Below are 17,790 nucleotides of genomic sequence, written 5' to 3' on the forward strand. Positions count from 1 at the left end.
CCTTTAATCCCAGCACTTGGGAGGCAGGGGCAGGTGGGTTTCTGAGTTCGAGGCCAGCCTGGTCTACAAAGTGAGTTCCAGGACAGCCAGGGCTACACAGAGAAACCCTGTCTCGAAAAACAAAAAACAAAACAAAACAAAACAAAACAAAAAAACAAAATACAGGGATGAATGTGACATAACATACAAGTTCAATCTCAGACCCACATGGTGAAAGGAGAGAAAGCTCGTGGAAGTTGTCCTCTGACCTCCAGACATGCACAGTGACATGTGTGTTCAAGTGCATATGTGTGCATGCACGCACGCACACACACACACACACTCATATTAAAAATAAAAAAAAAGAGACGTCAGGCAATGTTACACACCTTAAACCAGCACCCAGAATGCAGAGGCAGATGAACCTCCATGAGTTTGAGGCCAGTCTAGTCTACAGAGTGAGTTCTAGGACAGCCAGGAAGGACTACACAGAAACAACCTGTCTTGAAAAACCAAAAATAATTTAAAAAAAAAAGGATATATATATTTCTCAAAAATGAAATGAGTTAAAAATAATTGAAATACTAATTTTTTAATGCATAAACTGGTCTGTGTACTTCCCAGAACATCCCCACGATCGGCGTCATTGCCGTTGTCTTGGCTACACATCTGTGTGATGAAGTCAGCCTGGCAGGTTTTGGCTACGACCTCAATCAACCCAAGACCCCTCTGCACTACTTTGACAGTCAGTGCATGGGCGCCATGCACTGGCAGGTTATGCACAATGTGACCACAGAGACCAAGTTCCTCCTGAAACTCCTCAAGGGGGGCGTGGTGGAGGACCTCAGCGGCGGCATCCACTGAGAACTCGGAACACAGGAAACCTCACCTAGCAACGCAGCTGAGAGCCATGGTGAGCAGCCTCCACAGGGAGTTCACCCTGCAGCTGCTTCGATGTGCAGCTAGTGTTTTCAAACTCCATTTTAAAAAAAAAGGAAAAGAAAGAACAACAGCAACAACAAAAGCTCTGCTCTGCGCACCTCTTTGTCCTATTTATTTGAAGTCAGTGTTGGGTTTTGCACAATTTTGTAAGTTAATTTTAAGAATGGGATTGGAAGGACTTTTCAAAGAGAATTGTATGGTTTATTGTTTTTTAAGGAAGTAACTTAATTTGCAGAAACTGTACACACGTACTCTGCTCAGGTGTTGAGGTGGGAGGAGAGGGGCTTCTGGCCCCTGGATGATGGCTGTGATGNCCGATTCTGGGGTCTGCTGCTCTGTTTGGTAGAACTGATGGCAGAGAAACTTCCTATCTCCGGGATGAAGGGCTTACTCATCACCTCTGGCAGCTGCTAGACAAGTTCGTAACCCCTTTCTGCNAGTCCATCTGCCAGCTGGCTCCCAGGACTCAGGCAGGGCAGCTGTCCTGGAGGCTGCTGGTTGGTGAGCCACTGTCAGCTGAGCGCCGTGATGTTGCCCCAGGGTGGAAGGAGCCACACTTCCTACACTGTCAGGGCACTTTTAAACTTCTGGAGGTGTGTGTGTGTGTTTATTCTGCCCTTCCAAAGCATCTAAGTATTATTTAAGGCACTCTGCTGTTTGTCTGAGATGGTTCATAGAAATTATGACAAAGCCTTTGTTATCCAGGCCATGGGAAGAGGAAAAAGAAAAGAAAGAAAGAAAAGAATAAAAGCTTTTGAGGAGCCCCTGTGATTTAGTGACTTTGAGTGTTTGTTCCTTCATTCGTTCATTTTAGGAAAATCTCTTCATTCTCTGCTAAGTGGAAACCTCACCTGGATGCTGTAAAGTGAGGGTCAGATAGGGTGCTTCACTCCTAGCTACGTGATCTAAGTCACGGGGCCCCTCTGGAGAGGTGATGGGTGCCTTAACTTTCAACACTGTGACTAAAAGAAAGCATTTAATCTGGGGCTCAGGTTCCAGAGGGTGAGTCTGTGACCATCACAGGGAGCATGGCCGCAGGAGGCCGGGGCAGTTGCTGAGAGCTCATGTCTCACAAGCACAGGGCAGAAAGAGCTAACTGGGAATGGGGGCTTTTAAAATCTCAGAGCTCACCCCCAAGTGACACCTCTCCACCAAGGCCACGCCTCCTAGTCCTTCCCAAACCAGTGGGGGACCAAGCATTCAAATATGAGCCCCTAGGGACCGTTCCCCTTCAAACCACCACAGTAGTTACCAGTTGCCTCTCTGCCAACCTCTAGCTTGTCCCTTCAGTGGCCTGGTCCCTGGTGTCAGAAGGTGTATGCAGCTGCTTCCCATCCATCCGTTGTGCTGGGCCTTTGCTCTGTAGTCCCTCCCTGCCCATGCCCTCCAGTGCCTCCCTCAGGTCACTCCACTGCCCTGCAGCCCCAGGGAATCCTGTCCCCAGTCCATACCAATACTTGTCCCATCAACTTTCAGGCCTGGTCCTGCTGCCAGCATCCTCTTCAATGTCCTATCTGCATCTGTATTGTGTCTGCCCCCTCCCTCCCATTTTTACTTCCTCATAGACAGTGAGCAAATGCCATAGATAGATAAAAAGGCTTCCCGGAGACCACAAGCCAATAGGAGATGGTGTGAAAGCATCTTCAAGAACATTTTAATCAGCTCTAGGCATGAACATGCACATGTATATGCATACCTGTATGTACATGCAGGTATATGTGGAGATCAGAAGCCAGCCTCGAGTAGTGTTTCCTCGCTTGCTCTCCACCTTTTAATTTTTGAGACTTGCCAAGGAGGTCAGGCTGGCAGGCCAATGAGCTCCTGGGATCCATCTACCTGATTTAATTACATTTCAAACACCGTGACAAAGGCAACTTACAGAAGAAAGAATTCATCTGGGGTAAGAGTCGGCCCTGGTGGAGCAGAAGCAGCAGGAGGCGGGCATAGCAGCTGGAGCAGCAGCTGAGGAGGGTTCATATCAGAACTGCAAGCAGGAAACAGAACTAGGCCCACCCACAGTATTCACTTCCTTTGAAACCTACCCAGACAGCACCACCAACCTGGGACCCGAGACTATGGCGAGCATCCCATGCAAACCACCACACTGTCTCTAGCTCAAGTTCTCAGGCTTATGTGATAAGCACATCACTGATGAGCCATCTCCCCAGCCCCCAACACCTCAGCATCCCTGACTCTACCCCCATACCTGTTTGTGTGGAAACAGACCTCCTCTAAGGTTGACTTCCAGTAACACCATCACCTAGAAGACAGAACATTTGAGGCACACTGCTAATTGCTAGTGTTTGAGCCACTTTGGCGGGCTAGATGTGGTCTGTTTACTCATGTGCTCCTAGGAGAACATTGGGTGAATTTTACTTGTTTTGTTTTTACCTGCAGAACCTATGCTCCATCCTTATATTAAGTATAATTAGTTCTGGCTCTAGGGATGCTTTAGGGATGGCAATAAGTATGGGGTGACTCATGGTTTTGGACAAAGCTCAGCCAGAACCTTATAAAATCATGCCACTAATGCTAGGCCTCTTGCAATTCGGTGTTCCTCTTGTTTATACATAAAAAAGCAACGTCTGTTTCCATAGATCATGGGGGAGAACGTGTCTTCATTATTGGTTGGACCCAGATTAGACTACTCTTACTGAATGATGACATCTTGGTCACCAGTGGTTTGAGTGGCAGCTATGACCCTAGTTACTACAACAAAAAGCAATTGTTAAAGTAAAGAATCCCTTTGCTCTAGCAACATTCCAGTCCTTTGGTTCCTTATTAGATATCAAAGGAATTATAGAATTTGCCCTTGTATTATCTCAAGAGAACATTTTAGACCAGCATTGTAGCGTAATTAAGGAATGTGTCTTATATCCTCTCCCTTGAGAAGTTCCCATCATCCAAATGTATGACCTGTGTGTGCGCGCGTGTGTGCATGCACACATGAGTGTTCATGAACATAGATACATTCAGGAGGTATAAACACACATAAGCACTCCCTCCTCTGGAGAGAGAGACATCATGGTCCAACTTTCTGACTGTTTATTAACCCCTGTTCCACCATCCAAGGTAATGGCATACAGATATGAATTTGTATTCACAAAGCAATGGACTCATACGACCAACCCTCAGTGGAAGACTCAGAGAAACCAGAAAGGAGGGCTACTTATTAAACATGCATGGATACTCATTAAATATGCATGACCACTCATTATACATGCATGCACAGATGTTTTTGACCATGTTCTCTACAGGGAAAGTGCAGCCTTAACAGTTCACTTGAATTGTCTAAATAAGATTTTTACTAATGCCCGATATTAAGAAATTGCTGAGCCAGACATGATAGTGCACACCTTTAATCCCAGCACTCAGGAGGCAGAGGCAGACAGATCTCTGTGATTTCTTTAGGTCAACATGGTCTACTAAACAAGTTCCAGGACAGCCAGAGCTGTTACACAGAGAAACTCTGTCTAGAAAAAAAACCAAAACAAAAAAAAACAAAAACAAAAACAAAAGAAAGAAAAGGAAAAAGAAATTGCAATTTACTGAGCAAAGAAGAAAGATATGTCCCAGTGTGATAGCTCGACTACGCTATGTTCTTTTAGTCACTGTTCTTAAAAGCATGTTTGGAGCCAGAGATGTCAGTCTGTTGGTAGAGTACTTGCCTAGCACACATGAAGCCCTGAATTCAGTCCCCAACATAAGCTGGCACAGTGGCACGGGCCTCTGTGGTTCTCACCCTTCCTAAGGTTGTCACCTTTAATGCAGTCCCTCATGTTGTAGTGACCCCAACCGTAAAATGATTGCTGCTGTTATGAGTCATAATATAAATGCCTGAAATGCAGGGTATCTGATATCCAACCTCTGTGAAAGGACAGCTCAGACCCCAAAGGGGTCGAGATACACAGGTTGAGAGCCCCTGGGCTAGGGGTTCAGGAATTGAAGGTCATCTTTAACTACATAACAAGTTAAGACCAGCTCAGGATATAAGAAACCCTGTCTATAAATAAAGTTTCCAAGTAGATTATGTTTGGTATCACATAAAGGAAGACACGTTTAGAGATTTTCTTCTGCCTAAAGGTGAGATGCCAAGTGTGCTGTCTAAATGTGGAATGTCCTAGAGGCTTGTGTATTTGAGCACTTGGTCCCCAGGTGGGGTTCCTGTGTCGGAAGGTTATGGAGCCTTTAGGAGGTATAGCCTTGCTGGGGGAAGTGCACCCCTGGAGGTGGCCTTGATGGGTTAGAGTCTTGTATCATCCCCCCTCCCCCCAGTGTTGATAAGAGTGTGACCAGCTGCTGCCAGCATGCTGTGCCTCCACCATTATAGACTCCAGGCCTCTGAAACCATAAGCCAAACAAACCCTCTTCCTTAAGGGGCTTATGGTCGTTGCCTTCACTGTTCCATTGCTGTGAAGAGACACCATGACCACACCAACTCTTACAAACCAAAGCATCTAACTGGGGCTGGCTTACAATTGAGAGGTTTAGTCTGTTGTCATCATGGTGGGGAACATGGTGGCAGATATGGCAGGCACGGTGCTGGAGAAGTTAAGAACTACCTCCCCGATCCAGCATCAGTTAAAGAGAGAATTGGGTCTGCTATGGAATTTTGAAACGGCAAAGCCCACCCCCAGCAAGGCCACACCCCCTAATCCATCCAAATATGTGAGCCCGTGGGGCCATTCTCATTCAAACCACCACAGTCTTGTCTCATCACAGCAGGAGCGAAGTAACTGAGGTAAAGTCATCTTGGGTGCTGAGCTGAGTACAAGCCTCTGCAGGTACAGAGGCTCTTACCTCTGTGTAGCTGCATGCAGACAACAGGAATCTCTGGGCTCTCTAGATACCTTACAGCAGCAATATGAACAGCTGTGCCACAGTCCCCACCCCACCGTACAACAGTGGTGCCACACCTCCCTCCCTGTCTTCAGGGATTCATTCTAAGACTCGTTGGATAGTACTGAACCTTAGCCATAATTATGTTTGTTTCTGGACCTAATACCCATGAAAAAGCTGAAGTGGAAATGTAAGGGTTCTTTGGGCAGTCATTTGGATGGTGTTTTGCTGGGGCAAACACATGAAGGAGTGTTTTGTTAAAGTGGACACAGGTGTGAAAGGCTAAGGCAGACTCATGGAGGAACATTTTGCTGAAGCAGACACAGGAGTGAGGATGTTCTGCTAAAGCAAGCATGTGAAAGGACACGTAAAGGATTCTTTGCTAACAACACACATGTATTGGTCTGCCTTACATTGCATAGTTGAGCTGCATTTGTCGGGACTCCATAGACAGAAACGCACAAAAACACTTTTAGTGGTGTGCTGCAGTTTGTTGCCGCTTCCAGGGACTCAGGTCTCTGCTAGGTAGTGTCACTGCTGTTGATTTGTGTTGCTATCCCAACTGGACTGCTGGTGTTATCTGTGCATCGATCGATCGAGCTGTCACTGTCTGCTAACCTGTGAACTGAACTGTCAATTTCCAGACAGCACAGATGGGAGTTGCTCCAAAGAACCATTTCTAAACACGTCCATTTCCCTGTATCCACTTTCTTTTCCACTACTTCTGGTGGGTGGTGGGCTACAAGGAAGATTAAAGTGTTAAAGAACCATCATTAAAAATATTTTTTTAAAAAAAATTAAAGTTACAAAAAGCTGACTTATAAAATCAGTCACAACAGAAGAATTAGATGGGGCTGGTGAGATGATTCAACAGTTAAAAGCAGTTCTTGCTCTTTCAGAGGACCAAGGTTGCTTACCCACTATCCATATGGTGGCTCACAACGTCTGTAACACCAGTTTCAGGGGCTCTTCTACCCTCTTCAGGCCTCCATGGGGACTACATGCACATGGTACACAACAAACTTGCAAGCAAAACATAATCAACATAAAATACAAATAACTTATTTTTTAAAAGATTAACAGAGATTAATAATAACTAGAGTAATTGTGGTAATATAATACAAAATTACTTAAAATGGATGCATTATTTATTTTCTGGAATTTTCTACTTAATGCTTTCTTACTGTAGCCATCCAAGGGGCACTGAAACCACGGAAAATGGAATTCTGTATGAATAGAGAGAGCTACTGCTCACTAAAAACACTGCAATGTCCCAAATGAGCAATATATTGCTACTTAGTTGTGTTATCTGGACTGTGTTTGCCTCATTGTAGAAATTCAGTTCCCATAAAAGTTGGCATTAACGACAGGTCAGTCTAAACTACTAAGTTGCTGAGCAAGGGCACATCCTAAGTGAGCAGAGAGCCGTAGGAGCAGAACGACAGCTGGAATGGCTGTGTGCAGGGAGGGGCAGTTAAGGCTGAGTAACAGCAGTAGGCCAACGGAAACCTAGCTCCACAGTGACAGTTACTCCCATCAGAAGATCCTATCAGGGCCAGCAGGATGGCTCAGTGAGTCAAGGAGAGCGCCCCAAGTCTGAGGACCTGAGTTTGATTCTCAGGTGTCACATCGCAAAAGGACAGAATGTACTTGTCTAAGTTGTCTGATGTCTGCATATGTGCACTGCTGCACCAGCAGCAGAAAGGTATTTTCTGGAACCGACCATTGGGAGTGAGAAGAAATTGTTAGCTATAAGGAACTGAGAACTCTGATGTTCATCTGTAACTAGCCATAAGCTGTTTGCCGACTCTCTAATCCCTCTAAGGCACCCGTAATAAAGCCTTGCTTATCAAAGTCCTTCAGGACATGGGCTCCGACTTGCTATGTAGCCAAGGATAATCTTAAACTTTTGAGCCTCCTGCATCCACCTCCCAAATGCTAGGATTAGAGCCTGGTTTATGAGGTTTGGGAAATCAAAGCTAGGGCTTCCTGAATGTTTGTCACACACCCTACCATCTGAGCTACATACCAGCCCCAGGGCATATGTATTTGACTTCATATCTTTGGTGGGATTTAAAGACAGACAGTGGGTGTTCTAAGATAGGTACATGATGAAGAGCTCAAGCCTAGAATCTTAGCTCAGGGGGGCTTTTATGCCAGATAAGCAATACACAGACTTTTTTTTAATTCATAATTGTCCTAGCAATGTAAGTAATGTCTTAGAAGAAACCATCAATAGCTGAAGGGACCCATTTCATAGCTGGACTCACAGCCATACGTTTTGGGAAACATATTATTGCTTACGTTTGCAAAACAGGTTGTGCACCCTGCTTTTCAGAGCCTAACACTTCTTGCAGGCTTTGACTTCCCTGGAATGGATTGTCTGACCTGGGGTGGCCGGGTCATTTTGTCACAGTAACAGAAATAAAGCCAGGACAAATAGTCATGGGCTGGAAGCTGCTTCCTATTCCAGGCAGTTGTAATGAGCTCCTTAAAGCAGATTTAGAAACCAGAACATATAGTCTAGCTGTATCACACTCCTGTCTTTATGGGGAACATCCTTTTTTATTCAATAAAGCTTGATGGTAGGTATGTAGTACAGACTTGGCCGTTTTAAAGCAGCCAGTTGTCTCTTTAGAGTATTGGTGCATAAAAGGTGTTTCTGCTCCTCAAGTGTGATGCTCAATAATCTGTATGCATGCACTCTCCTAGTCTATGCGGTGAACCTTGGACAAGGAGGCTTACAAACAAAAGGAGTCCATTTTGCTCAGATCTAAAGGCAAGGAGATAGCCGAGTTTCGGTGGTGTGGTGCTTAGCTTTGTCAACTCAACAAACAGAATCACCTGGGGTGAGCGTCTCAGTGAGCCTGTCTACAAGGGATTGGCCTTTGGGTATATCTGTAGGGGGATTGCCTTTTTATTTTATTTTTTATTTGTGGTTTGGGGGCAGCTGTAAGTGAACATGAGTTGGGGTGCTCATAGCGACCAGAACACAGTGTTGGATTCCCTGGAGCGGGAGTCACAGATGGTTGTGCAAGGTTCAACATTGGTGCTGGAAATGGAACTTCGGTCTCTGGAAGAGCAAGAAGCGCTCCTAACTTCCCCTTTCCTTGCTGAGTTGCTTTCGGTCAGGATATTTTATTACAGCAGTGGAAATGAAACCAGGACAATATTACTTCAACTATTCAAATATTGCTTCCCCAAACACCTTCTGGCCCCATTCCAACACTATCACCATCACTTTGGATTATCTCAACACATTTGGAGGAGGCACAGTCCATACCTTATATTTCACATACACATGTGCACATGCATACACACACACACACTCCAATAAGCAAAATTAAAGACCAAAAACCTACAGGAGTTTGGACTGGCACGGAAGATGTTTCGTTAGATAGAATATCTTATCAGTGGCTTTTCCTTCCCCACTTCTGCCCATGGCCAGCACATGTCACTTGCCCTCCACTGGAGAACACTGTGTTCTGTGATCTGGGGAGGTCAGAAGGGTCAGAACCTTGGCTTGCCTGCTGAACTCCCTGCTCTGCTGACATGGTGTTATTTATCACAGCGAGGCTGACAAGGATGGAGAAAGCATCTGGCTGACTTCCTGATTCACAGACCAGCATTTCCTCCTGTGCACAGGAGCCTGCTATGGCTTGTCTGGAAGATACAGGCAGCCTAGCCATTCCTGAGCAGATCAGATGTCCCAGTGTTGTCTTTGGACAATACGACTCATTCATATATCTACTTTGTAGTTTTTAGATTTATCCCAGAGTCACTTTTAGTGGTCTCCTGACCTCATCCATCTCAGGCTGAAGGGACTTCAAACTCGGCAAAGACCTCACGTTCAGGTCTCCCTACCTCCTCTCGTGCTCGATCCCCATACTGTGCTTTGGCTCAGCTCCCCACAGCCAGGAAGGATCTTTCCTCTTCCAGGAGAGGCACGGCTTGAATGATGGGACGTTGGAAGACCACAGTCTTCTTGTTCTTTGTCAGAGTCCCAGTTTCCTATAGAGACAGAGAGCTGCCCTTTTTGTTGTCCCGTCTTGACTGCTGCTGAAAGGTGACACACTGTAAGTATTCTTTATTTCAGTGAGCTAGGGGGGAAACCCACTTATTTGGATTTATTTACTTTTTGTGTCTCTGTGTGAATACAGAAATAGTAGGTAACTTCCTTAGTGGAAAAATTAACATCCCAGTAGCTTAAAAGCTATCCCACCATGCAGGACAAAGTCAAAACCTTTCACCAGCACACATTGATGGAAATGATTGTAAGCAAAGAGAGAGAGAAGAAAATGTTTTGTTTTGTTTTTTTGAAATACTAGTCCTAGAAGCCACAATGCAAAGTCGGCATATCTAAGGAATTACCATCCTGCGCCTTGCAGGGCCTTCCATGTAGCATCAGCTGACTCAAGAGTCCATTTTTCCCCACTTGGCTTTGCTCTGACAGAGGCAGAATAAAGGCCCTAGGTGATCTGTCCATGGAAAATGCACCCTCAAGTTTTCCAAAACTGGGAACTGAAATTGAACTGATGATGGCTTCATTTTCACACACACACTAAATCCTCCAGGTCTGAGACTGTGGCCCTGACACCGAGTGGAGGCCCCTCCCCAGGGTACCCATCTCTGTGGCTCCGGCTGACTCTCCTGACAGGCCATTCCACTGCTAATGCCATTTTGTGCAAACAAAACACAGTTCCAGACAGGTACTAATGACTGTATCCTAGTGCCCAGTAGGGCTCTCAAAAATACGGCCCTGCTCCATCAGATGACCACCACCAGTGCCTGCAGCCCTGCGAGCCAAATCCCTAGGCTGCAAAACACAGGCTCAGACCCTTTGTACCAGAGTTTCCATCTAGGAGGGGGAACGTAATTAAGCAAAGATAGTGTAATGAGGACGTTGGCGTCAGGGTTCCTCTAGGAAATTTCCATGCTGGAGGAAAGATGGGCCACCCACAGGAACTCTGACTTTAGAAGAAAAACTACCTGCTTATGCATTGCATCCTTCCTGCATTGTCCCCCTCTGTCTCTGTCTCTGTCTCTGTCTCTCCCTCCCTCCCTCCCTCCCCCCTCACATACACACTCACATGTTGTAAAGTTGCAGTAAGCAGGATAAAGGTAGATTGGTGTGCGTGTGTGTGCTAGTACATGTGTGTGCACATGTGCACCTGAGATTGACATTAAGTCTCACTTGATCTCCTTCTACCTTAATCACTGAGCTAGCATCTCCGAGTTGACCCCAGAACTCACCAATACTGGTTAGTCTAGCTTTCAGGCTTGCTCTGGGCACCCCTGTCTGCCTTCCCAAGTGCTGGGATTAACCATCTGGCATTTACATGGGTTCTGGGATCTGAACTCCCAGCCTCACACTCAAAGAGCAAGCACACTACCAGTTTTTCCCCATCCCATTTCTCTTTTAATAAAAGCTTTTGGACACAGGGTCAGGCCTTATGGCTGGAAGCCAGCAGTAGCTTCAGACATCAAAGCTATTAACCATGGGACAAAACGCCATTTTCAGCAAGTCTGAGCCAAGGCCAGGGGGTGATCAACAGGAGGCAGGAGGCTGGAACTCAGTGCAGACAGAGTGAGCTTGCTGAGGGAAGGAAGTGACACACACTGTCAACTCACAACAGGACATACTTTCTCAAAGCACAGCATGGCATGGCTCACTTATCTTACCAAACCAAACTGACAAATGTAGGCTCAGGCATGACCTCAGCTGAAACTTTGCAGGCCAAACTGAAATCATTGGGCAGCTGGACTCCCAGGGGAATACTAGTGGAAGATTCCCTTGACTCATCGTTAAAAACCAACAATGTGACTGTGGATAGAAGAAGCCGTGGGGATCTGGGTGTTAAGTATCCTGGGAAGGGGGATGCAAGAAATCTGACTTTACGTTGGGCCACACTGAAAACCGACTGGGGCTGGTGGTCTGGGCCTCAGCATCCTTCAGGCTGCCTTCTGACTCAGGATTCTGCTAGCCATTTATCTAGATTCTTTGAAAGCCAAGAACAGGAGTTAGGAGCCTACTTTTGCATCAGCACTGGTGTGCGCGGGAGCCATTCACAGCCCCTCTGGCAGTTTCTCCACTCAGCAGAGCCTGTTCACCGGGACTTCGCTTTTGAAAAGAAAACCAGTGACTATTACTCATGAGCCGGCACGCAGCGCCACCTAGTGTCGTGAAGCCGTGTGTACTGTTCTTAGTGCCGAGCTTCCAGCCCTGACTGACTGTTGCAGGGTTCCAGCAGCTGGTGCACACACAGAACCTTTCCGCTCCGTCTGTGCATTTCCTATCTGATGTCCTAGCTATAGGCTCCTCTTCCCCTCTCATGCCTTTGTCCCCGATCTTTGTTTCTCTGTCATCTCTTTCTGGAAGAACATCAATTCCCATAGGTCAAACCACACACTGGGAGGAAAACAAAACAAAAAAGCCCAAACAAACAAACAAACAGACAGCCCAGCTTCTTCAACAAATGGTACTGGTCAAACTGGCTGTCTGCACGTAGAAGAATCACATAGATCTATATTTACAACACTACCCAAACTCCGTATGAAGCAAAGACCTCAACATAAAACCAGATACACTGAAACTGATAGAAGAAAAAATGGAAAATAGTTTTGAACTCATAGACACAGGAAAAGACGTTCTGAACTGAACACCATTAGCATAGACACTGAGAACATAATTCATAAATAGAACCTCATGAAAAGCTACTGTGTGGCAGAGGACATCATAACTCAGACAAAATAATAGACTACAGAATGGGAAAAGATTTTTTTTTTACCAACAATAGAGCGCTAATATCTCTAAAAGGTATAAAGAATGAAAAAACTGGACATCAAGAAAACAAGCAACCAAATTAAAAATGGGGTACATATATGAACAGAAAATTCTCAGCCGGGTGTGGTGGCGCATGCCTTTAATCCCAGCACTCGGGAGGCAGAGGCAGGCGGATTTCTGAGTTCGAGGCCAGCCTGGTCTACAAAGTGAGTTCCAGGACAGCCAGGAATACACAGAGAAATCCTGCCTCAGGAAAAAAAAAATCTCAAAAGAGGAAATACAAATGGCTGAGAAGTACTTAAAGAAATGTTCAGTATCGTTAGTCATCAGAGAAATGTAAATCAACTTTGAAATTTCATCTTATACCAGTCAGAATGATCAAGTTCAATAAAACAAGTGACAGCTTATGCTGGTGAGGATGTGGAGTGAGGGGTCCTCCATTGCTGGTGGGAGTGCATAACTTGCACAGCTACTATGGAAATCAGTGTGGTGACCCTCAGGGAGATGGGGATTGATCTATCTAAGATCCAACTATACCACTCTTGGGCATATACCCAAAGGATACTTCATGTTACTATACCATACTATACTGTACTATTCTATACCATACTATACTGTACTATACTATACATTACTTGCTCAACCATGTTCATTGCTGCTCTATTCATAATAACCAGAAATTGGAAACAGCCTGGATGTCCACCAATGGATGAATATATATTTTTAAATGTGATAAGTTTACATAATGGAATGCATTCAGCCATTAAAGAAAGAGTCATGAAATTTGCAGGTAGGAAATAAAAACATCATCCTGAATGAAGTAACCCAGACCCAGAAAGACAACTTCAGCATACGCTTGTTTGTTTGTGATGTTAGCTGTTGAGTCTTTAATAAGCAGGCTACCATCCAGATAACCACAGAGGTTTGGCAGAGAGTAAGGGACTAGCAGGGAGGGAGGGATATCCCTAGGAGGGGGTCATGGGGAAAACTAACACAATAGAAGTGTCCTAAATCTAAATGGAATAATCAAATAATGGGAGATGGAACCCCAACTGGACATTTCTGGTCACCAAATGAGCTTCTTGTGCTGGTAATGGGTTATATCTAATTGAGTTGTTGGCCAAAGGCATCCCATTGGAACTCCCAACCAACCCAGGCTATTGCCAAAGCTTTTGGCTGTTGTCCTTAAACTGATAGTAAAGCCCTATTCCCAAAGACAACAACCACACGACTCACTGAACACAGAGAAGTAGAGTGGATGCCTACACACAGCCATCACCCCATAGACTACTGTTCTGGATACTCGAGGGTGTTCAGCACACTACCGAAGGAGAAAGGTAACTAACTACCCATCAAGCTACAAAGTCTTTGAATCTACAATAATGACCTGCTTGTAAGATGTGCTAGGGCAATAGTGGCACAAAGCTTGTGGGGGTAACCAGCCAATATCTGATTTGAGTAAAGGCCCACTCCATGAGATGAACTATATCCCTGATACTGTTCTGGTGGTCAAGAACCAGAGACAAGATAGGCCAGGGACCTAGGGAAAAATCGAATACTCCTGCTCTGCTAAAGGAATGAACTAATAAAGTGTTACTCTAGAACATTCTGCTCTAGTCATAGATCGATGTCTTAACCTTCATCACAGAGGCTTCCTCCTGCAGTGGATGGAAACATACTGAGACGCACAGCCGGACAATGGACAGAGAGTGAGAGATCTTGGAGCAAGCACTCAGTCCTAAATGGGATGCCTGCATGAATTTCTTTCCCTCAGGACTCAAGAGAATCCTTTGAAAGAGGAGGCAGAAAAATTGTAAGATACAGACTGGATGGCAGACACTAAGGAAACAAGGCTTTCTAAACACAGTAGGGCCGACACACACAAGAGCTCACAGAGACTGTGGCAGCATGCACAGGGCCTCTGTGGGTCTGCACCAGATATGATCCCAGTGCCAAAAGAAGTGGACACAAGCCCTCATCTCTAATTCAGAAGCCATATCTAATTGATAACTGCTTGCAAATGAAAAAAAAAACAGTTTTTTTCCAACAGAGTCTCACTGGGGATACAAACCACTCTGAAAGCCTGGTCCCACATCCAACAGTAGATGACCAACACAAAATAAACTCAGTGCCATCTTTGGAGGATCTTTGTTGCCTAAGGTTTTTACAGGGCCCCTACTCCCAGTCTTACAGGCCCTTTGTGTATGTATTATGGCCTTTGGTTTTGTGCTCTTAGGGGAAGCCTGTGTGTACAAACGTGTGTCTCTGCATTTGTGTGTTTCATGCTTTTCTTTGGCTCTTTTCTTTGTTTGCTTTGCCCTATCTAGTTTTTTTTGTTTGTTTGTTTGTTTGTTTGTTTTACTTATTTCATTTTATTTTATTATCAGTCTTTAGATACCTGATGGTTTTCTAACAAGAGACCAAAAGGAGATGAATTCCAGTGGGAGGGGAGGTTGGGAAAATCTTGGAGGAGTTGGGGGAACTCACTGAATCTGGAACTCATGGATTCCGCCATATTGACTGGCTAGGGAGCTCTGTGGATTTTCCTGCATCTACTTCCCCAGTACTGGGATTACATCTTTTTTTCTTTTTGAGACAGGGTGTCTTAAGTTAGGTTTTCTACTTCTGTGATACAGTACTGACCAAAAGCAACTCGGGGAGGAAAGAGTTTATTTCATCTTATACTTCCAAGTAACAGTCCATCACTGAGGCAAGTCAGGGCAGGAGCTCAAGCAGAACAGGAACCTAGAGGCAGGAACTGAAGCAGAGGCCAAGAAGTAACACTGCTTACTAGCTTACTCACTATATTAGTCAGGGTTCTCTAGAGTAGCAGAACGTATAGAAATACATATGTAGACAGATAGATGTAGTTACATACACATACATCCATATATATGTGTATGTATACATATCTGTACATATATTTCATGGATATGTGCATATGTATATAAAGGGTATTTATTGGAATGACTTATAGGTTGTGGTCCAGATATTCCAACAATGGCTGGCTATGAATAGAGAATCTAAGAATCCAGTAATTGTTCAGTCCACAAGGCTTGATGTCTCATCGGGTCTTCAGTATACACTGGAATCCCAGAGAAGTAGACTCTGATGCCAGTGAAGAAATGGATGTGCTAGGAAGGAGACACTAGAGCAAAAGATCAAAGGCTTCCTTCTTCCATGTCCTCACATAGGCTTCCAGCAGAAGGTGTGGCCCAGATTCGAGGTGGGTTTTCTCAGGTCAGCTGATCTGGATTAAAGGTAGGTCTTCCTGCTTCAAATTAAGTAAAAATCCCTCTCAGGTGTGCCCTCCATTTTGGGGTTTTAGTTAATTCCAGATGTAGTCAAGTTGACAACCAAAAACAGCCATCACAAGTTCACCCCTTGTCAATTTGACATACAACCACATTGCCTTATTACAGGTTCATTTTCCAAATGAAAACGATAACCAGGTCACAATAATGCCCAAACTTAATATAAACTATCCCATATACAACTGCAAATGCATTATATATTTAACAGTTAGGTCATAATTGTGCCTAACATGATATAACTAACTACTCTTGTATAATTGCAAAGGCATTATAAATTAGAATAGGTCAAAATGCCCTTGAGGGAGATTCTTTTAGTATCTCAAGTTTAAATATGACAGCCATTGATATTCTCTAATTGATATTACATCATCATATGATAGAGAAAGTAAGGAAAAAAATCTGAATATCTGTACACATTCTTAACAAATACAATTGAAATATGTTAAATATAACCCTTGTTTCTATAACTGGTCATATGGTTTTAGCTGGTATTTATAACTACTTTCTTCTACTACCCATTCTGTATTTCCTCCTCCCTCTGTAAGCACCTCAGCAGGTCTTGCCTCTTTTCCTGGAGGAGTGACCCATACATTCATTCCTCATGGGTCTGTGTCCTTTGTCACCCTGCCTGGATTAGGTTGTTGTAGTTTCCCGTTAACTTTAATCTTAGGACATGGTAGCATCAAGACATGCCTTATAGGATCTCTTGCACTTCAGATATAAACTTTCTCACCTCCGTGGTTGCCCTGTTAATAAGGTTGAAGTCTGTCTTCTGAGCTCAGCGCAATATGGAGGACTCCCTTCATTGGCAGGCCACTTCTCTGACCTTGTCTGAGAAGTTCAACCCCACACACATCTTTACCTGCAGAGTGTCACATAAACCACAGGTTCAACTTCCTTTCTCATGATAAGAAATCATTCATCTAGCACCTGAGACCTGGAATGCCTCTTAATGCTAATAATGCATTTTGGTACAGAAAGACTTCAGCCAATGACCTTTGCCCTGCCTTTCTTAGGGTTTTACTGCTGTGAACAGACATCATGACCAAGGCAAGTCTTATAAAAACAACAACTAGGGTGAGAGTCTTAAGCCCATACCCACAGTGACACACCTATTCCAACCAGGTCACACCTATTCCAACCAGGTCATGCCTATTCCAACCAGGTCACACCTATTCCAATAAGGCCACACCTCCAGATGGTGCCACTCCCTGGTCCAAGAATATACAAACCATCACAGTCCCCAAAATTGCATAAGCCTTGAGTCACCCCAAGTAAGGTTGATCTGTCTCCCCTCAGCTGGTTCCCCCATCCCCACTCCTCCACCCCCTCTTCCCATGTCTCTATTCCCTTTGCCTTTGTGGACCAATATTGGTCAATGATCCCCGGAGCCAGAAAGGGTCATGCTCCATTGTAGAGAAGCAATCCAACTCCCGCCACCCCCACCCCTACCACCCCTGGTATTCTGGATCAATCACCCTTCCTAACACTGTTAATCTTTCCTTAGCCTGTTGGCTTAATCGCATCAGAAGCCTGGAGGAGTGATCCATCCAAGTGGCACGGCAATGTTTGTTGTGACTCTTTGCAGGAACACTCCCCTCTCTAGAACCAAAACTTCTAGGCCAGCAGAACTTAAGGTTGTGGGAACAAGAAGCAAAAACTGTCCTAGTGAGTCACTAGGAGTGACAGTGAGTAACACTAGTCCCTTGATTCCTGGACCTGGTCATCAAAGAAACCATACCATATGTTAGACACTGCTTCAAAACATATAGTACCTTCTGGGGAACTCTGCCCCAGCCCTCCAGGCTGCTGCCACCCATTCTGTAACTGTGTCTTCACAGGCCGTTCCACTTTTCTATCAGGACAGCTGCTTCAGGATGGTGGTAACCATCTTGGTTACCATGGTTACCATGGTACGAAAGGTAGATTCCA

General features: G+C 44.9%; 1 protein-coding gene across 5 annotated transcripts in view; it reads left to right on the forward strand.

Annotated features, from left to right (window-relative positions):
- Positions 1-1,700, forward strand: part of St3gal5 (ST3 beta-galactoside alpha-2,3-sialyltransferase 5) — a 56,566-nt gene extending 54,866 nt beyond the window's left edge. For all 5 annotated transcript variants that reach the window (XM_021164689.2, XM_021164690.2, XM_029478512.1 and 2 more), the window contains one exon: positions 604-1,700. In XM_021164689.2, coding sequence (XP_021020348.1) covers positions 604-843 — 240 coding nt within the window. In that variant the 3' untranslated portion in view covers positions 844-1,700. The remainder of the gene's footprint in view (positions 1-603) is intronic.
- Positions 1,701-17,790: the final 16,090 nt, after the last annotated feature.

The sequence above is a fragment of the Mus caroli genome, chromosome 6 (assembly GCF_900094665.2).
Source record: "Mus caroli chromosome 6, CAROLI_EIJ_v1.1, whole genome shotgun sequence".
Taxonomy (NCBI): Eukaryota; Metazoa; Chordata; class Mammalia; order Rodentia; family Muridae; genus Mus; species Mus caroli.